The sequence below is a fragment of the Natrix helvetica genome (genome assembly GCF_964273705.1).
Source record: "Natrix helvetica genome assembly, chromosome: 1".
NCBI classification, from domain to species: domain Eukaryota; kingdom Metazoa; phylum Chordata; class Lepidosauria; order Squamata; family Natricidae; genus Natrix; species Natrix helvetica.
The window spans coordinates 357,862,386-357,886,987 of record NC_138548.1 but is presented as its reverse complement, the minus strand read 5'-3'; the positions used below and the strand labels follow the sequence as shown (position 1 = coordinate 357,886,987).

Below are 24,602 nucleotides of genomic sequence, written 5' to 3'. Positions count from 1 at the left end.
TCATTTTTATCCCTTTAGAAATAAACCAAATTTATCATTGCATTTCCGTCTATTTTTTATAACATATATCTTCAAATTCAGTATTGCATATAATCAACATTTTACTTAATAATTTACAGTTAATAATAATAGAGTTCAATCACATCTTAATTAGCTACATACCATTACCATGAATAACGTATTTTATTTTATTTTACTAATCTCCTGTTCCTGGTTTCTTTTTTTTTCTCTTTCTTTTTTTATATGTATTATTTCTTTTCTTCTGGCTTTTTCTCACTTTTCAATAGATTTTTTTGAATTATCCTCCCCAAGATTTTTCTTTTTCGCTTCCCACTATTTCTCTCTTTATTTTTGCCTAATTTCTTTTTGGGATTCCATTTTCCTTTTTTCCTCTCTTTCTATGCCTCTGTAAATCTCAATCATATTGTCTACCTGGTTTTTATTTTTTGTTTCTTTCTCTACACTGTTAACTTTTTGTTTCTCATTTGTGTTCCTTGCCAGTTCCTCTCCTAACTCCAGTTTTTTGTGCTTTAGCAATTTTTCTGACTCTTTATTACCTTTTAATGTTGCTCACACATCTTTTAGCATTTCAAGTAATTCCTCAAACATCCCACCCTCCATGTTCAAATTTAACACACTTTTAATATCTTTATAATTTTTCCACCGTTGATTAAACCCTTCTTCTTGATGCTTCCACCTTTCAATACCAGGTCCCAGAATAGTCCAATCCACTTCAAAAGTTTTTTTTTTAATTTTCTTCCTCAGCCGTAGACAAGTAAAGTCAGACAATAGAAAGGAACCGCACCCTCCTTCAGCATTCTCAGTATATCTCTTCTGTGGTCAAGGTCAAGTTTTAACTGCAAGGCTTTGTTTGAAATTGTTACTGTACTACTCCTTTCCAGTAGGTGCCTTTTAAAATCCCTCTATGCGATCGCGTCAATAATTTGTCAAAAATTACCACGAACCAAACCAAAAGCTCTTCGTCCATACACAAATTTTCCAAGTTTCTTCCTTTTTTTTTGTTTTCAGTTCCTCCATATCCTATTTTATTAATCAAAATCCTCTTGGGCTTGATATTTAATCACCGATGGGTTTTTTCCCCCTTTTCTTTTCCTCCCTCTGTGTTCTGGGTGACATTCAGCTGCTATTTTACGCTCCAGAAAAAAATTGTAAGCACCAAAAGGAAATTCTTTTACCCTTGCTTCGGCCATTCTTTCTCCAGTCCCAGCACTCCGTCTGTAACACCGCTCCTGCCCAAACTTATTCCGGCTGCCCCGGCTCCAAAGCAGTCATTTGCAAATGGCCGCCACCCCCACTGTCAATCTTTTAAAAGGTTGTTTCTGACCTGTCACGGAGCTTGCCTCACTCCTCGCAGTCGTCCAAAATGCCTCTTTTTGTACCCTGTCCCTTCAAGACAGTTATGGTCCGTGGACCTTTTGACGATGGTTTGCTGGCTGGGTTATCACGGACCTCTGTAGAGCTTGCTATTTCCCCAGCCGTTCTCACCGCAACGCTTCCGGGTTCCCAACTTCCATTGGGCCCATTTTTCACCCTCCCCAGGCTCCAGAGGCTTTCCTGATGCCTGGTGAGGGCGAAAACAGCCTCTCCCGACCCTCCGGAAGGCCGAAAATCAACTGGCCAGTGTGTGCATGCGTGCTGGAGCTTTTGGCTCTTGTTCTAGTGGATATGACTCCATAGGTCCGCCATCACGGATATGGGGGATGACAGAGATAAAGGGAAGAAATGGACAGGTTAGGGAAAGTAAAGCTTGTATTTATTTTCCTTTAATTACTTCTTTTCTTACAACTGTCTTTGTCAATTTTATACCTTTGGCCACCAAAGGAAGGTTGGAAACACCAAGAGGTAACTGGCAATAATAAAAATAATCCAGAGGAAATGGTCCTGATGAAAAGGAGACATCAAAAGAAACAAGTTCCAAAATGGAGAGAAAGCTGAAATCCTTATAGAAATGTTACCTCGAAAGAAGGCACCATGATGGAGAAATGAATAGTGAGAGAGCGGAGTGTCACATGTGACTGGAGAAAAAGTAGAATTACAAAATAAAGAAAGGTAAACATTGAAAACTAAATATAAAGCTCAGATCCATTAAGAAAAAAGAAAAAAGGCATAGTTTTATTCAGGTGTTCAGTAGGGAAAATGCTGCAGTAAATAAGAATACTGAACTCAAGAGCTTTGGTGTAAGCAAAAGTAATATAGCGAAACGAAATGAAGAGTATGCTGGTTCGAGATTAGTCTGCCTTTGGAGGTGACACTGCAAGAAAGAAATAGATTGGATTGCTTAATAAAAGCATTGTGATCAAATACACATCCACAGTTTCAGGATAGCTCCCAATACGGGCTGGTCCTGATTGGATTAACCATTCATAAGAGAGACACTATCCCTGTGCTTGTCAGTGGCCAATATAATTCTCAAGAAAGGTGATGAATTTCCCTCTTTTGCATTCTGAAGGGTAAAACTAATTCAGAAACTTGAGAAAAGGATTGACAGTGTGGGAACCTAAATCCTCAGATGAAGAATCCAATACAATAACAGCCTACCATCTTCAAACTGGAATCACCTCCTCAAGCAGGCTGTCCCTTGGTAGGTTCGAACTACCATCCTTCTGGTTCACAACCAGATTTACTAAGCCGCGTGCCATAGAGACTTGCCACAGGACTTGGCACGTCTCCCTCAGTCTGGACAGCCATACCTCAAGAGCTTTTGTTTGGTTTCCATAGTGTGGCTCCTTTCCCCCCACCAAAAACAAAAGCTGGGATGTAAACTCAGTCTGGTGATACTGCCTGAACATGCCAGAATGGTAAAAGTTAAAAAAGGGCATTTGACAGCCAGAATTCAAACCCAGGTCACAAGATTGGGAACCCTGCCTGATGCCCCTATACCACTGGCACAACTGTTGAGATTTTGTCTCAAGAGTTGTCAAATTTATGTACAAGGTTTTTTTCCCCATCTGATGGTGAGAAAAACTTTTCTGAAACCCAAGGTTCAACCAGCAGCCTGAAAATACCTTAAATTTTGCTCCCTCATCCTTCACTCTGAAGAATCAGAGCTCTTTAATCCATGGTAGAAGGAGTTGAAGTTGCTGGAACCTTGGGCGAGAATGACCATGTCATACTGGAATTCAATATAAAACAAACAAGCAACAGAATATAATCCAACCAGTGTCTTAAACTTTAAAAGAGCTGATTTTAACAAACTCAGAGCCTAAACACAATTTCATGGATAATAATCCTAAAGGGGAAAACAAGAAGTGTGGGAAACACTGAAAAATATCATAAAAGCCCAGTCCAACACAATGCCACTAAAAAAGAAATCCAAGAAGAAACCAGAATGGTTGCACAAAGATCTCTCTCACAAAGATAAACTGAAAGACAAAAAGGATAAGTACAAAAAAATGGAAAGTGAGAGACACATAAATGAGGCAGAATATCAGCAGATAGCCTGAAGCTACAAACATGAAGTCAGGAAAGCAAAGGCTCAGAATGAACACAACGAAACACATCCAGTAAAACTAATGGCACTAATCTTCTTAGATGCTCAGAAACCTTTTGACAACGTAACATGGCAAATTATGATACATCAATTAAACTGTATGAACTTCAGAAAAGAATTTATAAATGTAATTAAGATGATATATAATAAACAAACAACTAAAGTAATTGTAAATGGAGACTACACAGAGAATTTTAGTATAAAAAAAGGAACAAGATAAGGATGCCCACTATCACCTTTCTTATTTATGTTGACTTTGGAAGTTTTAAATAGGAATATCAGACAATGGAGATAAGACAGGAAAGATATAAACCACAAGTGTTTGCAGAAGACTTGGCCTTTATTGTAGAAGATCCACTAGAGACAATTCCCAAATTACTAAGGAGATAAGAGAAATTTGGAGAGGTAGCAGAACATTTGTTTCTCTTTTGTACCTTGGATATTTTTTTAAGAATAAAACATCTCCTCAACATCTATAAAGAGACAGAAAACTGTCTAAAATCCAGTACTTTTGATGAATGTTTTGAGCTCAATTCATTTCTGGAAGCAACTGGCTCACACACCCGCCACTCACACATATGGAGCTTTCCATGTGAGCCTGTCACTTACAGAAGTGGAGCTCCACACGCATGCCCACTTGCCGCTTCTGCAGCCCAGTTCTGAACAGGCCACGGCCCAGGGGTTGGTAACCCCTGGTTTAAAAAGAACCAATGACAAATTGGGGGCAATGGTGAGATCGGCTGAGACTCAAGAGACTCATTAAGTAACTGTGTATGAAAACAAATCTTAGCTGATAAACAAAAAGAATGTAGCCCTCACAAACTGAAAGACTTTACAAGCAACAGGCAACAATCTGGATGCAGAAATCAGACTTTTCACTTGAGCTTGCTCAAACAAGCAGGGATGGGAAGGATAGAATAACCAGAGAAGGGGTTCAGCCCAGAAACTTAGCCAAACAGAAGTATTGAGGCAACAATAAGAGGTATCAGATAACTTAACAACTACAGTGATTCGTTTTAAGAAATGTGGCAAGAAAAATGAGGGGGGAGGGAGATTTAATAACTGTCTCGCTTAACAACAGATTTGGGCTCAATTGCAATCATAAGGCAAGAACTATCTGGATTTCTCTGGAAGCTCTTCCCACAATTCCTTTATTGATATGGTTTCTCACACATGCGGATGCTTCTATGGCAAGTAAAAAGCATTACTCCTTCCAAAGCTCTTTCCTCACTCCATGCATCCATATGGTGTTTTCTCCCATATGGATTCTTTTATGGGAAGTGAGATCAAAACTCTCTAAAGCCATCTCCACCGTGCACACATTTATACGACTTCTCTTGTGTGGCTTCTCTTGTGGAAGTGAAGACCGTTAGTACGAACAAAGCTCTTGCCACACTCCATGCATTGATATGGTTTCTCTCCTGTGTGCATCCTTTTATGGATGGCAAGAGCAGAATTCCATATAAAGCCCTTTCCACATTCCACACATTTAAATGGTTTCTCTCCTGTGTGGCCACTCCTGTGGGACTTAAGATGACTGATACAACTAAAGGTCTTTCCACACTCCATGCATTGATACGGTTTCTCTCCTGTATGGATCCTCTTGTGGCGATTAAGATCACTGCTAAAAGTAAAGGTCTTTCCACACTCCGTGCATTTATAAGGTCTTTCTCCTGTATGAATCCTTTGATGTCTTATAAGAGAGGTATTACAAGAGAAGGTCTTTCCACACTCCATGCATTGATATGGTTTCTCTCCTGTGTGGATCCTCTTGTGGCGATTAAGATAACTGCTAAAAGTAAAGGTCTTTCCACACTCGGTGCATTTATAAGGTCTTTCTCCTGTATGAATCACCTTGTGAGAATTAAGACTACTGCTACAAGTAAAGGTCTTTCCGCACTCCGTGCATTTATAAGGTCTTTCTCCTGTATGAATCCCCTTGTGAGAATTAAGACTACTGCTACAAGTAAAGGTCTTTCCACACTCTGTGCATTTATAAGGTCTTTCTCCTGTATGAATCCCCTTGTGAGAATTAAGACTACTGCTACAAGTAAAGGTCTTTCCACACTCCGTGCATTTATAAGGTCTTTCTCCTGTATGAATCCCCTTGTGAGAATTAAGACTACTGCTACAAGTAAAGGTCTTTCCACACTTCATGCATTTATAAGGTCTATCTTCTGTGTGGATCCTTTGATGTCTTATAAGAGAGTTATTATAAGAGAAAGTCTTTCCACACTCCGTGCATTTATAAGGTCTTTCTCCTGTATGAATCCCCTTGTGAGAATTAAGACTACTGCTACAAGTAAAGGTCTTTCCACACTCTGTGCATTTATAAGGTCTTTCTCCTGTATGAATCCCCTTGTGAGAATTAAGACTACTGCTACAAGTAAAGGTCTTTCCACACTCCGTGCATTTATAAGGTCTTTCTCCTGTATGAATCCCCTTGTGAGAATTAAGACTACTGCTACAAGTAAAGGTCTTTCCACACTTCATGCATTTATAAGGTCTATCTTCTGTGTGGATCCTTTGATGTCTTATAAGAGAGTTATTATAAGAGAAGGTCTTTCCACACTCCATGCCGGTAAATCGGTTCTCTTCTGAATGTGCCCTTTTATGAAAAATGAGATGATCGGATTTATTAAATCTCTTTCCACACTCCATGGATTTATAGGGTCCTTCTCCTGTATCGATCACTGTATGGTTAGGAAGCCAACTGACCCGAGGAAGACTTTTTATAGCTCCACTTTGTGATTTCTTTGTTTCATCATTCTTTGGTTGCATCTGATTTACAAGTTTCCTTTTCCCCCTTTTCGAATGGATTGCTTGGCAAGGTTCCATTTGATCCTTGCAATTCTCATTCCCTTGCCCATTAAAGCCTTGAAAAAGAAAAATGAAAACTGTAACAATAATACAGGAACAATCAAAACTTTTCTTCTGAAATCTAGCCAAAGAATCGTCAATGTATTTCAGCTGTTTTGTTGGCAAAACTGAAGAGTCCACACTAAGATTATAGCAAAGACCCCTTTCCAAATGAAATGATCGCCGAATAACAGGATTGGATCACAGCCCTGATCTAATCTTGTCCACCATGGACAATTCCATGGTGTCACAACCTCCTGAAGTGTATTGGGACACTGGATCATTCTGGGGCAGCAACATACCCAGCACCTCCCAACTTCAATAACAGTCTCATCTCCACTTGTCTGCAGAGCAGAATCTTTGAAAGCCAAGAGGAATTTCTGGATGGCAATACCTCCCCACCCTAAACTTAGGCTAATGCCAAACTCGGTACACAAGTGGGCATATCTCTAAGGAGGGAACATCCCTCTGAGACGTCATCCGGTCTTGGTTATAGCAGCTCAGGGCCATCAAGAACCCAGTGACCAGGTTCAGGAGGGAGTCCCGAATCCTGGCAGGCAGAACACGGCTCAAGGGAGGCTACACCATCAGTACATTCAGGCTCTTCCTCAGAGTCTTGCTAGTCTCTTCTATGAAATGAGTATTTTGTATTTCATGAGCAGAAAGCTTTATACACACACACACACACACACACACACTTTCTTTTATGTAAAAAGCCAGGCTATGCAATTTTCCAATTTTTCTTCCAATAAATTTCCTTCTTCCATAAAATCAGTTTGACACCAGGCTAGGAGCTAATAAATTTAGAGACATTTGTAAAATTTTGTTTTCACTTTGCCATTATTGGGTACCAAATGTAGATGAATGAGAAAAAAAATAAATTTCAACAACTGTAGAATCATTCTGCAGCATAACAAAATTCTACAAAGTGAAGTTGCTGTGAATGCTTTCTGAATGAACTGTAAATAAATGATTTTATCCCCACAAATAACATTTAAGTCCCTTCTCTACATTCCTGAGCACAGAAAGGGGTTCTTACCCAAAGAAAGCAGATTCCTGGAATTCTCCAGCATGACTTCTCTATGGAGAGCTTTTTGGTCAGCATCCAGTTGAGACCACTCCTCCTCGGAGAAATACACGGCCACTTCCTCAAAAGACACAACATTCTGAACAAGGAAACAAGTTTCCCTATTAACAGATAATCCCAAGAATAATGGGATAATTTTCTTCCACCAATTCTAGGAAAGAGATCCAGTGAACAAAATGGGCATCTTCTGCAGAATTAAGAATAAGATCTCACCGCTTTTGGCTGACGGCACAACTAAATCAGGTTTGATCAAGCTGGAAGTGTTTGGAGTGCCTTACGGTATAGCCAACTAAAATATTCTTGGTCTATTGATAGCTGGGTCTTCAATCCACTACTTATCAGTGATTCCCATTCTTCCTAGAATGGGCAGAGGAAAATATTGGCAAAACCCACCTGACATATTTTCCAGTGCTCATTTTATCCACTGAGGGACCAACGTATCCCAACTCCACACCTTCATGAAGGAGATGGAAGAGCCGGTAATAGTAGTCTATATGTCTATGGAGATTCTCCATTATCAGTTCACGGTTGTCCCAAAGATGCTTTTCAAAAGGCAAAATAGAATATATTTTTTTCTAATGGTGTGTGAGAAAAACCCTGGTAGACAGAAGGAAGAGCTCTGATGCTGACCACAGTCTGGTCAATGAAACCTGATGGTGAAGCAGGAGGGTTGGAGAAGGCATCTCACAAAGGATCCCCTCAGAAGGAAGAGGGTAGATTAAGCTGAGTGTGAATGTTTAGTGACCTGAGGTCAAATTTGTATTGCTTAGAAGGAGCAATTTTATACATTGAACTCTAGAACAAAATGTAATCTAAGATTCATGGATCTTTTCCAGTCTTTCTTCTCCTTACCTGAAGAAGCGGTTCAGCTAATCCTTCAGCAGCTCCAGCACAAAGAGGTGATTCTAAAAAATCCAAGGACATCTTTCTACTCTCTATGAGAAAGTGAAAAATAGTAGGAGATTTCTTAAAGAGAGACACTCCAATGTAGAGGAGGAAAAGAATCAGCTAAATGTTGAAGTCTTGCATCACACATAAAGAGCTTTTCTTACCTTGCGTAGCATCTTGACTTTGATCTTTCTGGAAGTTCTCCCTGAAGAGCAGCTGTTGAGGAGATCTGAATGAATCTTTCCCCCCCTTGGGATACTCAGTCATAGCTTCCAAGTAGCTGCCATGATTCCATTCTTCCACCTGCAACTCTTCTTGCATGTTTTCCTCCTCCTGAGTCAGCAAGAAGCCTTCGGCCAGGGACACTGCCTGGGAACTGGTCTCCGCTCCACACTCCCGCACCCATTTTGACATCTCTGGGGGAAGGACAGCCAGGAACTGCTCCAGGAGCACCAGGTCCAGCATCTGAGCCTTTGTGTGTTTTTCTGGTTGCAGCCACTGACGACAAAGGTAGTGAAGCTGAGTGCAAACATCTCGAGGACGGCTCCCCTCCTGAAACCGCACTTTTCTGAAGGGACAGCACTGGACCTCTGAACTATTGGATGCCTCTTCTTGGCTTTTCTGCCTAGGACTTGCCCCATTCTTCCCACAGCTCCAGGGCTGAGCAGTTGGAGGGACTTTTCTAACTTCTGCATCTGCTGGGTGTTGTCCCTCCATCTTCTCTCTGGTCTCTAATACAGTTCCAAAATGGATCCAAGGATCTCCACAGGTCTTTCTGTTCACAAGAAGTCTGGCCGAGTTTTCCAAGGCCATTCCGCTCTCTTCCCAGACAAGATACTTAAGATTCCAGAAGAACCGGAAAATATTCCCAGCTTATATACCTGAAATGGAAAACAAACAATTCAGGGTGATTAATTGAACTACTGAGCATCCTTATCTAGAGAGGAAAGGAAAGGAAGGGAGGGGAAAGAGATTTGGATGAACCTACCAATGTCTGGGAAAGGGGAGTGGGATATCTTATTAATCAGCTTGATTTCTCTACATATGGGAAAATTGCAGAGAACCCTTCAGGATATCAACGTCTTATCAAAATGCTGGAAATATGTTTTTGATTTCTACATCCTAGCTTTTATTAACATTTAATTTCCATCTTTATGTCTTCTTTTAATTATTATTATTGTTGCTGTTGTTGTTGTTGCTATTGTTGTTATTATAAATTACTCTAGGCAGCAATTATACACAATTCTCCTTACTATTTTCCCAACAGCCCTGTGAAGTAGATTGGGCTAAGAGTTGGGATGGGCTCAAGGCTTTCATGCCAAAAATTGGACTAGAACTTAATCTCCTGGTTTCAAGCCTGAAGCTTTCATCAATGAGCCAAATACCTCCCTATGGCTAACCATAATTTTATTTCATATAATTTAATAGACAGTTTAGTGTCATTTCTATGGCTGCATAGTTAAGAGCAACTATTTGCACCATCCAAAGCATAAATGTCCCAGGTCACAAAGAGCAATTGACATGAAGGTGTCTCTAAATCCACTTAATAACTAAATAAACCAACTGAGGAGTTCAACATCCAGGCTTTACGAAGGCCAAGCTTGACAAAAAACACAGGCTTAATCGTAGTGTGTGAATGATGCATCTCTCTCAACCCAAGGAGCACCTCCTTCCTCCAACATCTTTCTTCTTTACCTGGAGGCAGAACCAAACTGGTGACAATGGGGAAAGGCGGGAAAGCAGGAAACCGAGTTCCAGTCTTTGCACACCTCGCACCCAACTCCTTTCACGCGCAGACGTACCCTTCGTGTAAAGGAGGGGCTCCGACGTCTTGCTTCTCTCGGCCTAAGAAGGGGGAGGCGAGGGAAACCCCTTCTGAAAACGGGGACAACAAACATGCAGGAAACTGTCCAGGAGTCAAGGCTGGCTTGGAGGCACAAATCTCTGTTTTGCAAAGACGGCCTCTCCTCTTCTTCCTCCCATACGAAGCTTTCCCCGTCGAAATGGAGCGTAAATCCTCTTTTCTGCGACCCTTCCCCCCCCCTGTGGGGGGCAAATCCATAGCCTTGCTTTCACCCCTGCCTTGCCCTTGTATGTACAGGGACGGCAGGGGAACATGGGACCACAGATTCCCCCCCTCCTCCCATGACTCCAAGTCTGATGGAAGTTTTGCATGTCTCCGTGGGAGCCTCCAGCATGGGAGAAAAGCCCCATCACTGAACCCTGAATTATGTCTGGATCTCGAACCATGGAAACATCATGACATCCAAGACAAAAGCCTCTTCCTTTGCTAGAAAGACTCACCCAAAGGCTAACAGCGAAGGGGGGGGGAGCAGACTCGGACCCCGTAGAAAGAGCGGACAACCTTTCAAACCTTGGCTGGAAAATGCCTCTAAAAACAAGCGTCTCTCTCTCGGCTTGCGAAAGAGACTGGCGCATGCTCAGTTCTCTTGTAACACAGGGGGGCGGGAGGAAATTGTCCCGCTCTTCCAGGGAGGCCCCTAGAGGATCCTATGCGCATTGCGCGAAGATCTTGCAAGGGCGTAGGTAGGACGTTATGTTCCATGTGGGTCTTGGATGATGGGCATTAAACTCAAAGGAAAGGTTCCGTCTAAAATTGCCTGTCTAGAAAGGAAGTGGCATCTCCAGTAGGCGTCAGTTTCTAGATTTTCCTTTTTTAATCTCTAAGAACCTTCTGTGATCTTGGGAAGATTGGGAAAATCTCTGTGGGGATACAAAAAATCCCTGTCCTGAACAGCAGCTTCTTAACATTTATCACAATCTTCTTACGGCTATAGAAAACACAGTTGGGGTCACTTTCTTGCCACCCCCGGGCCTCCATTTTGTTTTGCAACAACCCTACTCTTTCCTTCTTCTCAACCTCCATTCTCTGCCTTCTTCTTTCCTCTTCTCCTTCTTCTTCCCCTCCCTTCCCCCCACTCCTTCTACCATTTGATGACATGCTCATGGGGATGGATGGTGCAAAGCAGGATGTCAGACTCGATTTCCTTTAAAGCACTCCATGGCTTAGGCCCAGGGTACCTGCGAGACCACCTACTGCCACCAGTAGCCTCCCACCGTCCAGTACGATCCCACAGTTGGACTCCTCAGGGTGCCGTCGGCCAGACAGTGTCGGCTGGTGACCCCCAGGGGGAGAGCCTTCTCTGTGGGAGCCTCCTCTGGAATGAGCTGCCCCTGGAGCTTCGCATAATCCCTGACCTCCAGTCCTTCCGACGCGCCCTAAAAAGTTGGCTTCTCCAGCAAGCCGGCCTGGCCTGTTAATTTTAACTCATTTTTTAAATGTATTGTTCCATAAATTCGATTTGTTGTTTTTTTTTGGATATGGATTTAATTTTTTTTTAAACTTTTGGGATGTGTGTTTTTTAATGTTGTACGCCGCCCTAAGTCCTTTTGGAGAAGGGCGGCATCTAAATCCAAACAAACAAACAAACAAACAATTTCATTGAGGGCCGTATCAGCATTATCATTGCCCTCAAGGGGCCAGTTGCATGTAAGGCTATGACAACTCAGAGGCCAGGTGGGTGTGTGGCCAAGTGGACATGGTCGGTTCGATACCACTTACTGGGTGTGGCTGACTCAGCAATCCCCGGTCCTGCATGAGGGAGGCTGGCCCTTTTAGAAAGAAAATCCTCGTTTCCAGTCGTGCATGGTAAAGAAGCTGGCTTGTTGGGGCAGCCTTCCCTGACGCAGCTCCCTTGCCACCCTTTCTCCTCTTGAGATCTGTCAAGGCAAATGTTGGACCTGGAGGAAACTGCTTCCTGTAAACTTTCTCCTCCATGCTTCCACATGCAGCAGCATCGTCCTCCACCTCCTGGGAGGAGGGAGCAGGCAAGGCTGGGAGGGGGAGATCCAGAGGTCTCCAGCAGAGGAAGGTGAGACCAGGACAAGCACCAAAGTCTCATCCACCAGAGGAGCCTCGCTGTCCGTCAGACTACATGGAGGACTACTGGATAGATGTACAGGTTGTCCAGAGCCCTGGGCAATGGTGGGCAAGCACCCAGCCCGGCCCTCGAGCTCCCAGCGCACCAGGATCTTGCAGCCTAGCCTAGCCCAGTCCAGCTTTCTTGACGGGGTGCTCAGTGGCGCTTATCTCCTCAAGGTTGCTGCTGCTGTGCCCGCTCTCCTTGGCCAGGTTTCTCCTGGTGAGTGTAGGAGGGCAAATTGTGTGAGTAACAGGGAGGTCCACTCCCTTTCCATGCGATGAGCCCCAGGTTTCTAAGCAAAACATCCTCAGTGTTAGGATGGGAGACCACCAGGGGAGGTGAGGAGGAGGGGGGCAAGGAGATGGCAAGGCTAGCAGGGTTGCTGGCGGCCAAGTGCTAAGGTGGAAGTTCACTCAAATCCTCCCTCCCTCCCTCTTATTCCAATTTCCTTCCTTTCCTCATCCCTCACTCACTCATTCCCATCTCCTTCCTTCCATCCCTCCTTCCCACCCAGAAAGGGACAAGGGTGGCAGAGCTGCTGATTGGCTTTCCCACATGGGAGCAGGGGCCATCCCAGTGATAAGGAAAGTACCTGGGGGCACAAGGCCAGCTGCAAGGCTGGGCCAGCGAGCAGAGAGCCCCAGCAGCAGCGCACAGCTCGGCACCATGGCCACTGCCGCCTCCACTCCAGACCCTGGTGCCACCTCCTATGCACACACCCAGAGGTAGCATCCATCTGGGGAGAGGAGGGCCAAGGCAGCAGGGGACGCCCCCTCTCTGTCTCAGGATGGCCCCCCCCTAACCTGATAGTGGGCTGGTTCTCACTGACGGGACTTGTGTTTGACATGTCTGATTTAGTATAAAAAGCAAACATGAAAAGAACTCATTGTTTGCATATTTCTCTTTTGTATCTTCTATATTTTTTCAAAGTAAAACATCTCCATAACCCGTATCGGGAGAAACCATCTAGAATCCAGTACTACTGATAAATGTTTTGAGCTCAACTCAATCAAATTGGGTATGATTGATGATTTAAAACAACAGTCCCTAACCTTTTGGACTTTGTATCCTAGCGAGGGGGTGGGGAGAGAGACAGAGGACGGCTCTTTGCAATGTGTCCTGCCGCTTGCAAAGAGCCGTCCTCTGTCTCTCTCCCCACCCCCTCGCTAGGATACAAAGCTCCATTTGTGGGACTAGCTGACGTGCGCACCCGTCGCTCACACAAATGGGAGGTTTGCACATCACTACAAATGCCTGCCACTTGCACAAGTGGAGCTACCTGCGCACACGCCCACCCCTCTTGAAAGGGGGTAAACTGATGCTGCTGCGTATAGAGTTATTGTATGCCACCTCAGCGAAAGATAAAAATTCGACCCAATTGATTTGCTTATGGTTAAAATGACATCAAGGACTCCAGGACTGCATTTGGACATTCGCCGGCTCCATTTGTATGAGGGTGATGAGTGGAGCTAAGACTGTAAGACAGGCCTATCAAACTGGCGGTGCAGAGGCCGGATGCGTCACATGCAGGCCACACCCACCCGGGCTCGAGAAAGGCAAAAAAAATCACAATACGTCACAGTAAGCCCACATGACGCGACCGAGTTTGACACCGGCGCCCTAGGAGGAGCCTAACAAGCTCAGGAATTCACGCCAAAACTTTGATGTGAATGGCATTCCCCGATGTTTTGGAACGCAATGCAACCGGTACAAAGCAATAGTTAACAATATATTTGATGTACAACAGTGGGTCTCAACCTTCCTAATGCCGCGACTCTTTAATACAGTGTTTCTCAACCTTGGCAACTTGAAGATGTCTGGACTTCAACTCCCAGAATTCCCCAGCCAGCTGGCTGGGGAATTCTGAGAGTTGAAGTCCAGATATCTTCAAGTTGCCACGGTTGAGAAACACTGCTTTAATACAATTCCTCATGTTGTGATGACCCCCAACCATAAGATTATTTTATGCTTTCCGTATTTTTTTGAAAATATGTTGTTTCCAATGGTCTTTGGCGACCCCTGTGAGGGGGTCTTTTGACCCCCAAAGGGGTCGCGACCCACAGGTTGAGAACCACTGTTGTAGAAGTAGTATATCAGACATCAGCGAACCCCCAACATTTCCAGCCTGGCGGCCTGGCTGAGGAGAAGGGATGGTTATGCTTGAGTAGCAGATATGCGGGAACGCACACACAGCTCCATTTGTATGAGTAGCAGGCAGGCGAACGGAGCTTCATACGCTCATGAACTTGTCTGCAGCACATGCAAGGGGAGCTCCACATTCGTGCCCAACGGCTACCTGTGCGGCCCAGTTCTGAATGGCCCAGGGCTTGGGGACCAAGAATATAGATGGACGTCAGTATATACAAGTCATGAAATCTAAATTTCTTTCTTTCTCAGCACACCCCCACCCTGGCTTAGCAGGCTTCAGGGAAGTGTGCTGGGAACAAAAACGGACACCCCCCCACCCCCACATTTCCAGAGAACCTGTAGTAAAAAAAAATGCTTTAAAAGTTTTTTTTTTCAAAGTTCCAATGATCAGCTGTGCGATATGCGATGGTCGGAACTGTTTTTAAAAACTTTTTTTAGCATTTTTCACTACTGCCCGAACCCGTAGCATTTCACCCCTGGCATATACCGTAACAGTATCCTATAACTCCCCTTGCATGAGGTGGACGAGCGCGTGCATACGATGCTCAATTTATGCACCCGCCGCTTATGCAAATGGAGCTGCACGCACTTGTGTGCACCTGCCACCCACACAAAACCATCCCCCCTTTCCCATCCTCCCCTGGCCCGCCAAGCCATAAAGGGTGGGGACTGCTGTTGTATAATATAATTATACTGAAAAGAAGAAAAGGAAGGGGGGAAAAAACAGAAAGAACTTGCACATTGCATCTTTCTCTTTTGTACCTTGGATATTTTTTTCAAAATAAAATATCTGCACAACCCTTATTGGGAGAAAGAAAACTTAAGCTGTCTAGAATCCAGTACTTTCAATGAATGTTTGGGCTCAATTCAATCTAATTGGGTATGATTTAAAACAGCAGTGCCCAAACTTTCTGGCTTGGTAGCCCAGCGACCAGAGCGAGGGAGTGGAGAGGGGAAGAGGATGGCTCTGTACAAGCGGCACGTGTGTGTGTGCAGCTCCATTTGTGGAAGCAACTGGCTCACACTCTCACAAATGGAGCTTTCCGTGTGAGCCTGCCACTTGTACAAGTGGAACTATGCACGCGCACGCTCTCACACTACTTGCGCAGCTCACTTCCCAACACACCACAGCCCGGGGACGTCTAGTTTAAAAAGAACCTAACAAATTGGTGGCAATGGTGGGATTGGCTCATACTCAAGAGTAAGTACTGTGTATGAAAACAAATCTTAGCTGCTAAGCGAAAATAATGTGGCCCTCACATACTTAGCCCAACAGAAGTATTGAGGCAACAACAAGAGTTATCAGATAACCTCTAATAAAGTTGTTTGTTTTTTTAATCTAAAAAATACTTGAAGAATAATGTGATAATTGTGTATGATACTTGGAATATCAGGAACAATATAATTAAAAGCAACCAGGAATATTTCTACATGTAAAGAACATCTTTGAGTATTGGCAAAAACCACAAGCAGGATTAGGGATCCACCTTGTTCTGGTTATGCACTAGAAGGGCAATTGATGCATGCATATCTAAGAAGGTATACAATTTATTTGAATTATTACTCAAATGGTACTTGTATGAAATTTTAGACAACTATAGGCAGTTGGCAATTTACTACAGCTCATTTACTAATTGTTCAAATTTGCAGAAGCACTGAAAAAAGTAATTCATGGCCATTTCTCACACTTACGACCGTTGCAACATCTCAAAGGTCACCTGATCAAATTTCAGATACTTGGCAATTGATTCGTGACAGTTGCAGTGTCCCGGGATCATGTGATCCATCTTTTGTGAACCTTCTGACAAAGGGGAAGCCAGATTCACTTCACAAGTGTTACTAATTTAACAACTATAATGATTCGCTTAACAAATGTGGCAAGAAAGCTTGTAAAATGGGGGGAAAACATTTAATAACTGTCTCGCTTAGCAACACAAATTTTGGGCTGAATTGCAGTTGTACGCCGAGGACTACCTGGATTTCTCTTGAAGCTCTTTCCACAATTCCTTTATTGATATGGTTTATCCTGTGTGTGGATGTTTCTCTGGCGGGATCCTTTTACGGGAATTGAGATCACAACTTTTTCTAAAGCCCTCTCCACACTGCAAACATTTATATGACTTCCATCTTGTTTGGCTAAGATAATAAGCATAATCTTCTTATTCCTAAATATTACATGTCATTTCTATTCCAAGCAGCTGGCCTGGCTTAACTTTGATTTAACCATATCGCTCCTGACGGGTTTTTATTGGGTATTTTAATTATATTTAATTTAATTATCTAGGGGTTTTTAAATACTGTATTTTAATTGTTTTATTTGTCAGCCGACCTCCTCCTTGTGTATGTCTCGGTATATGTCTCTGTTATATGTTTGTTTTGTCCACATATTTATTTCATATGTTTCGTTGTACGCCGCCCCGAGTCCTTCGGGAGAGGGTGCGGCTAAGAAATAAATATTTATTATTATTATTATTATTATTATTATTATTATTGTTTCATATTATTTATAGATGTCTTTTATTATGACCCTTCATTTCTGAACCATCTTTCTGTCCTTTTGTATATCTTAACATATTAATATATAACTATTATTTTTCCCTATTATTTCCCCCCCCCTTTCTTATCACTATAATATTCAAAGACGTCTTTTCCACCTATTTTGTGATTCATTTTTCCATAGTTAAATCAAAGTTCCATCCTTCATTCTTCCATTTTTCAATCTCCTTATACAGTTTTAGTATCAATCACAATCATTTATACATTTAGGGTATTTCTCTTCATGTAATTTCCAGTTCTTCAATCCATATAATTCTATTATTAATAGACATGTTTAGATTAATATATATATTTATATATTTCCCCAATCGCCCATTAAAGTCTTACATTCCACTGTTATTCATATTTTTGCACATCTTTAATACTTCAGTCATTCAAAGTCTATTTTTCCCATTCTTTATATCCATTTATATTACAATATTATCCTGATATCTATCACACTGCTAAAATAATAATCCAGCCTGTATAATTCTGGTATTAATAAACATTATTGAAATATATTCATAAAAATATTCTTTTACTCTATTTTCCTTTATCCTTCATCTCTTACCCGCTTTGGAACCTTTAATATTATTTTCTTTTTAGTTTTCCTTCCATATGTGTCCTTTTTATTCCCTCTATTTGACTATGCAATCTAATTTTTCCTCCCACCTCTACCCTTTCAATATGGCTTCTCTTTTGTGTGGATCCTCTCGTGGCGATAAAGATGATTGTTACGAGTAAAGCTCTTTCCACACTCCATGCATTTATAAGGTCTTTCTCCTGTGTGGCTCCTCTTGTGGGAATTAAAATGACTGCTATTAGCAAAGCTCTTTCCACACTCCATGCATTGATATGGCTTCTCTCCCGTGTGGTTCCTCTTGTGGCGAAGAAGATGACTGCTCCAAGTGAAGCTCTTTTCACATTCCATGCACTTATAAGGTCTTTCTCCTGTGTGGATCCTCTTGTGGGCAGTAAGACGACTGCTACAACTAAACCTCTTTCCACACTCCATGCATTGATAAGGTCGTTCTCCTGAGTGAGACCTTTGATGAATTATAAGAGAGTACTTATAGGAGTAGGTACTTCCACACTCCATGCAGGTAAATCGTTTCTCTTCTGAATATGTCTTTTTATGAGAAATGGGATGATGGGACGTTTCTTCTGAAATTTAGTCAAAGAATCGTCAGTGTATTTCAGCTGTTTTGCTGGCCAACATGAAGAATCCAAACTAAGATTATAGCAAAGACCCATTTCCAAGTGAAATGATCCCCATATAACAGGATTGGATCACAGCCCTGATCTAATCTTTGACCTGGGACAATTCCATGATGCCACAACCTCCCTAAGTGTATTGGATCATTCTGGGGCAGCAACATACCCAGCACCTCCCAACTTCAATAACAGTCTCATCTCCACTTGTCTGCAGAGCAGAATCTTTGAAAGCCAAGAGGAATTTCTGGATGGCAATACCTCCCCACCCTAAACTTAGGCTAATGCCAAACTCGGAACACAAGTGGGCACATCTCTAAGGAGGGAACATCCCTCTGAGAGGTCATCCGGTCTTGGTTATAGCAGCTCAGGGCCATCAAGAACCCAGTGACCAGATTCGGGAGGGAAACTGAATCCTGGTAGCCAGAACTTTGATCAGTTCATTAAGGCTCTTCCTCAGCATCTCGCTAATACCTTCTATGAAATGAGTATTTTTTATTTCATGAGCAGAAAGCATTAATGATAACAATTTTCTTTATGTAAAGAGCCAGGCTATGCAGTTTTTCATTTTTTCTTTCAATAATTGGAATACTGCATTCAGTTCTGGTTGCCACGATGTAGAAAAGATGTGGAGACTCTAGAAAGAGTGCAGAGAAGAGCAACAAAGATGATTAGGGGACTGGAGACTAAAACATATGAAGAACGGTTGCAGGAACTGGGTATGTCTAGCTTAAGAGAAAGAAGGACTAGGGGAGACCTGATAGCAGTGTTCCAATATCTCAGGGGTTGGCCACAAAGAAGAGGGAGTCAAACTATTCTCCAAGGCACCTGAGGGTAGGACAAGAAGCAATGGGTGGAAGCTAATCAAGGAGAGAAGCAACTTAGAACTGAGGAGAAATTTCCTGACAGTTAGAACAATTAATCCGTGGAACAGAAATTGCCTCCAGAAGTTGTAAATGCCCCAACACTGGAAGTCTTTAAGAAGATGTTGGATAGCCATTTGTCTGGAATGGTATAGGGTTTCCTGCCTAGGCAGGGGGTTGGACTAGAAGACCTTCAAGGTCCCTTCCAACTCTACTATTGTATTGTATTGTATTGTAATTTTCCTTCTTCCATAGTCAGTTTGATCAAAAGGATAAGACAACAGGCTAGGAGCTAATAATTTACAGACATTTATAAAATTTTGTTTTCACTTTGCCATTATTGGGTACCAAATGTAGATGAATGAGAAAAAAAATAAGTTTCAACAACTGTAGAATCATTCTGCGGTATAACAAAATTCTACAAAGTGAAGTTGCTATGAATGCTTTCTGAATGCCCCACAAATAATATTCAAGCCCCTTCCCAGCCAACATTTATGCCTATGGCAGAATTGGTATCTTAACTATTTGACCAAATTGATTTTATGGAAGAAGGAAATATATTGAAAGAAAAATTGGAAACCTGCATAGGCTGGGCTTTTTACATGAAATAAATTGTTGTTTTTTTTTAATGCTTTCTGTTCATACAATACAAAATACTCATTTCAACAAGTGTAGAATGATGCTGCAGCATACAACATTGAAAATAGCCCTGAGCATAGAAAGGGGTTCTTACCCAGAGAAAGCAGATTCCTGGAATTCTCCAGCATGACTTCTCTATGGAGAGCTTTTTGGTCAGCATCCAGTTGAGACCACTCCTCTTTGGAGAAATACACGGCCACTTCCTCAAAAGACACGACATTCTAAAGAAGGAAACAAGTTTCCCTATTAACAGATAAATCCCCCAAATAATGGGATAATTTTCTTCCACCAATTCTAGGAAAGAGATCCAGTGAACAAAATGGGCATCTTCTGCAGAATTAAGAATAAGATCTCACCGCTTTTGGCTGACGGCACAACTAAATCAGGTTTGATCAAGCTGGAAGTGTTTGGAGTGCCTTACGGTATAGCCAACTAAAATATTCTTGGTCTATTGATAGCTGGGCCTTCAATCCACCACTTATCAGCGATTCCCATTCTTCCTAGAATGGGCAGAGGAAAATATTGGCAAAACCCACCTGACATATTTTCCAGAGCTCATTTTATCCACTGAGGGACCAACGTATCCCAACTCCACACCTTCATGAAGGAGATGGAAGAGCTGGTAACAGTAGCCTATATGTCTATGGAGATTCTCCATTATCAGGTCACGGTTGTCCCAAAGATGCTTTTCAAAAGGCAAAATAGAATATTTTTTTGTAATGGTGTGAGAAAAACCCTGGTAGACAGAAGGAAGAGCCCCGATGCTGACAACAGCCTGGTCAATGAAACCTGATGGTGAAGCAGGAGGGTTGGAGAAGGCATCTCACAAAGGATCCCCTCAGAAGGAAGAGGGTAGATTAAGCTGAGTGTGAATGTTCAGTGACCTGAGGTAAAATTCGTATTGCTTAGAAACATCAATTTTATACATTTAACTCTAGAACAAAATGAAATCCATCCAAGATCCATAAGAGCTTTTCTGGTCTTTCTCCTCCTTACCTGAAGAAGCGGTTCAGCTAATCCTTCAGCAGCTCCAGTACAAAGAGGTGATTCTAAAAACTCCAAGGACAGTTTTCTGCTCTCTATGAGAAAAACAATGGAAGCAGATTTGTTAAAGAAAGACACTTCAATCAAGAGCGAAAGAATCAACTAAATGTTGAAATCTCACATCACGCAGAAAGAGCTTTTCTTACCTTGCGTAGCATCTTGACTTTGATCTTTCTGGAAGTTCTCCCCGAAGAGCAGCTCTTGAGGAGATCTGAATGAATCTTTCCCCCCCTTGGGATACTCAGTCATAGCTTCGATGGATTTCTAGACATGATGTGATACGAGAAACAAAGGAAGAGTACAGAGATACAAATGAATTAACATAGTGTACCTTCAAACTAGCAGCCCCCAATGTCCATTTTTGAAACAGAATGGAAGAACTTCCCCAGTACATGGGAGAATAGAACAAATGTCCTTAGGAGTTAATAATCCCAGAAAATTCAGCCAGAGGGGAATTGACAAATTCAGAGAGATCCTCTTTAGAACTGCAATGATTCCATTCTCCTACCTGCAACTCTTCTTGCATGTTTTCCTCCTCCTGAGTCAGCAAGAAGCCTTCGGCCAGGGACACCGCCTGAGAACTGGTCTCTGCTCCACACTCCCGCACCCATTGCTCCATCTCTGGGGGAAGGACAGCCAGGAACTGCTCCAGGAGCACCAGGTCCAACATCTGAGCCTTTGTGTGTTTTTCTGGTTGCAGCCACTGACGACAAAGGTAGTGAAGCTGAGTGCAAACATCTCGGGGACGGATCCCTTCCTGAAACCGCACTTTTCTGAAGGGACAGCACTGGACCTCTGAACTATTAGATACCTCTTCGTGGCTCTTCTGCCCAGGACTTGCCCCATTCTTCCCACAGCTCCAAGGCTGAGCAGCTGGAGGGCCTTTCCTAATTTCTGCATCTGCTGGATGTTGTCCCTCCATCTTCTCTCTGGTCTCTAATGCAGCTCCAAAATGGATCCAAGGATCTCCACAGGATTTTCTGTTCACAAGAGGTCTGGCCAAATTTTCCAAGGCCATTCCGCTCTCTTCCCAGACAAGATACTTAAGATTCCAGAAGAACCGGAAAATATTTCCAGTTTATATACCTGAAATTGAAAATAAAATAATTTGGGGTGTTCAGTATTGTGATTAATTGAACTACGTGGCATCCTTATCAAGAGAGGGAAGGGAAGGTGGAAGGAATAATCAAAAAAAGAAATTCGGATGAACCTACCAATGTCGGGGGGGGGGATCTTATTAATTAGCTTAATCTCTCTAGATATGGGAAAAATTGCAGGGAGCACTTCAGGATGTCAATGTCTATCAAAATGCTGGAAAAATAAATATAAAGGTGTTTTTGATTTCTAGTTTCTATTAAGATTAAATTTTTATCTTGATGTCTTCTGTTATGTATTATTATTATTGTTATTGTTGTCATTGTTCTTTCTATTTTCCCAACAGCCCTGTGAAGTAGATTGGGCTAAGAGTTGGGATGAGCTCAAAGCTTTTATGTCAAAAATTGGACTAGAACTTAATCTCCTGGTTTCAAGCCTGAAGCTTTCATCAATGAGCCAAATAGCTCCCTATGGCTAACCATAATTTTATTTCATATAATTTAATAGAGAGTTTAGTGTCATTTCTATGGCTGCATAGTTAAGAGCAACACAATCCAAACCCTAAATGTTTCAGGTCACAAAGAGCAATTGACATGAAGGTCTCTCTAAATCTACTTAATAACTAAATAAAGCAACTAGGGAGTTCAAAAACCAAGCTTTACAAAGGGCAACTTGACAAAAAAACAGGCTTAATCGAAGTATGTGAATGATGCATCTCTCTCAACCCAAGGAGCACCTCCTTCCTCCAACATCTTCCTTCTTTACCTGGAGGCAGAACCAAACTGGTGACAATGGGGAAAGGCGGGAAAGCAGGAAAACCGAGTTCCAGTCTTTGCACACCTAGCACCCAACTCCTTGCACGCGCAGGTGCAGCCTTGCATGCGAAGCCAGCAGAAGGCTTCTCTCGGTCTAAAAAAAAAAACACCCCAGGATCGCAGGACGCTCCATTTCGATAGGAAAACCTCTGCCTGGGAGAGAGAGGAGGAGAGGTCGTCTTTGCAGAACGGATCTGCGTCTCCAAGTCAGCCTTAACTCCGGGACAGTTTTCTGCAAACTTCTTGGCCCCGTTTTCAGAAGGGATTTCGCTCTGAAAACGGGGCCAAGAAGTTTGCAAGAAAACTGTCCCGGAGTCAAAGCTGAGTTGGAGACGCAAATCCGTTCTGCAAAGACGACCTCTCCTCCTCTCTCTCCCAGGCAGAGGTTTTCCCATCGAAATGGAGCGTCCTCCGATCCTGGGTTTTTTTTTTCCCCCTGGGGGCAAAGCGAAGGGCGCGAAACTTTCTCCCCTGCCTGACTCGTGTCTGCACAGGGGCGGCAGGAAAACGTGGGATCACCGCCTTTCCCACCCCCCACCCCCGATCCCATGACTCCAAGCCCGATGAAGTTTTGCATGTCTCCAATGTGAGTCTCCAGCGTGGGAGAAAAGCCCCATCACTGAACCTTGAATCACGTCTGGATCTCGAACCATGAAAACCTTCCTGCAGCCTCTTCCTTTGCAAGACTCACCCAAAGGCTCACAGCGAAGGGGGCGGGAGCAGACTCGGACACCGTAAAAAAAGCGGACAACCTTTCAAACCTTTGCTGGAAAACGCTTCGCAAAGCATGCATCTCCCTTGGCTTGGGAAAGATCAGCGCATGCTCAGTTATCTTGTAACAAGAGGAAACTGCCCCGCTCTTCCAGGGAGCCCCCTGGAGGATCCTATGCGTATTGCGCGAAGTTCTTGCAAGGGCGCAAGACGTCATGCTCCATGTGGGTCTAGCATGATGGGCATTAGGTTCAAAGTAAAGATTCTCTCGAAAATTGTCTATCTAGAAAGGAAGTGGCCTCTCCGGCAAGCATCAGTTTCTAGATTTCCATTTTTAATCTCTAAGAACCACCTGTGATCTTGTGAAGATTGGGAAAATCTCTTGTGAAGACTGAAAAATCCCTTTCCTGAAGAGCAGCTAGTCTGAAGGATCTCTAAGGATTCCCAGGAGGCATCAAAAATGAGCAAAATCCTGTCAGAAATGGCAGGGCAGTCAAAAGACAAGGAACAAAGGTCTCTCTCTGAAATCCAGCCTGTGTCTTGTGGCTGATGGCAAACTCAGCCTTGAAGTGAGGGGACCAAAATGGAGAGAAAGCTCAAATTTGTTTTTTACCTCAGAACAAGCCGCCATGAGGGAGAAATGAAGATTGGGAGAATAAAGTCTCATATGTGACTGGAGAAAGTGGAATTACAAAATGAAGGAAGGCAAATACTGAAAAATAAATATAAAGCTCAAATACTACAAGGCCAAGAGAGAGAGAGAGAGAGAGAGAGAGACATGAATAGTTTTGTTTTGATGTTAAGTAAAGAATACACCTCAGGAAATTTGAGTAGGAACCTTAACACCTTTGGAGTAAAAGAATTTTTTTTCTAGCCAAAAGTAATGAATGTTTCACTGGTTTGAAAAGATTAATCAGGATTTGGAGCTGGATAGTGCAAGAAAAAAAGAAATTTAGCTACAATTAATGAAAGAAAGGATAGAGGGGAAATTGTGGTTAAGAAGCAATTTTAAAAGAATGACCTTAACTTTGCATTCTGGCTCCGTTCTTTCCAGTCCATTTATCTACATATCAAGGCTCCTTCTAAGTCCAAACTGTCTAATTTTGTCAGTCTTCCATTATGAAAAAATTGACATAATGATTAGGAAACCATAATCGATGCTTTTTCATCTGTTTGATGCAGAACCATCAATGAACAATATTTGAATGAATATTTTCAAAGAAGCCGGGTCCTCTGAAAGCCTGAAGTATT

The 24,602-nt window shown here is 42.6% G+C and overlaps 1 protein-coding gene across 3 annotated transcripts in view; it reads right to left on the bottom strand.

Moving 5' to 3' along the window:
- The window catches only part of LOC309398200 (zinc finger protein 197-like), a 52,859-nt gene extending 29,366 nt beyond the window's left edge, over positions 1–23,493 (bottom strand). The window contains exons 1-6 of one of the 3 annotated variants that reach the window (XM_081964860.1): positions 23,332–23,493; positions 21,191–21,816; positions 20,877–20,994; positions 20,683–20,765; positions 19,781–19,907; positions 16,733–18,136 (exon numbers count right to left, since the gene is read on the bottom strand). In XM_081964860.1, the coding sequence (XP_081820986.1) occupies positions 17,655–18,136; positions 19,781–19,907; positions 20,683–20,765; positions 20,877–20,994; positions 21,191–21,748 (1,368 nt within the window). In that variant the 5' untranslated portion in view covers positions 21,749–21,816; positions 23,332–23,493 and the 3' untranslated portion in view covers positions 16,733–17,654. Of the gene's footprint in view, positions 1–8,648; positions 9,227–10,649; positions 10,792–16,732; positions 18,137–19,780; positions 19,908–20,682; positions 20,766–20,876; positions 20,995–21,190; positions 21,817–23,331 lie in introns of those variants that run through there. The other 2 variants (XM_081964861.1, XM_081964862.1) reach the window with 2 other exon arrangements.
- Between the last annotated feature and the right edge of the window lie 1,109 nt (positions 23,494–24,602).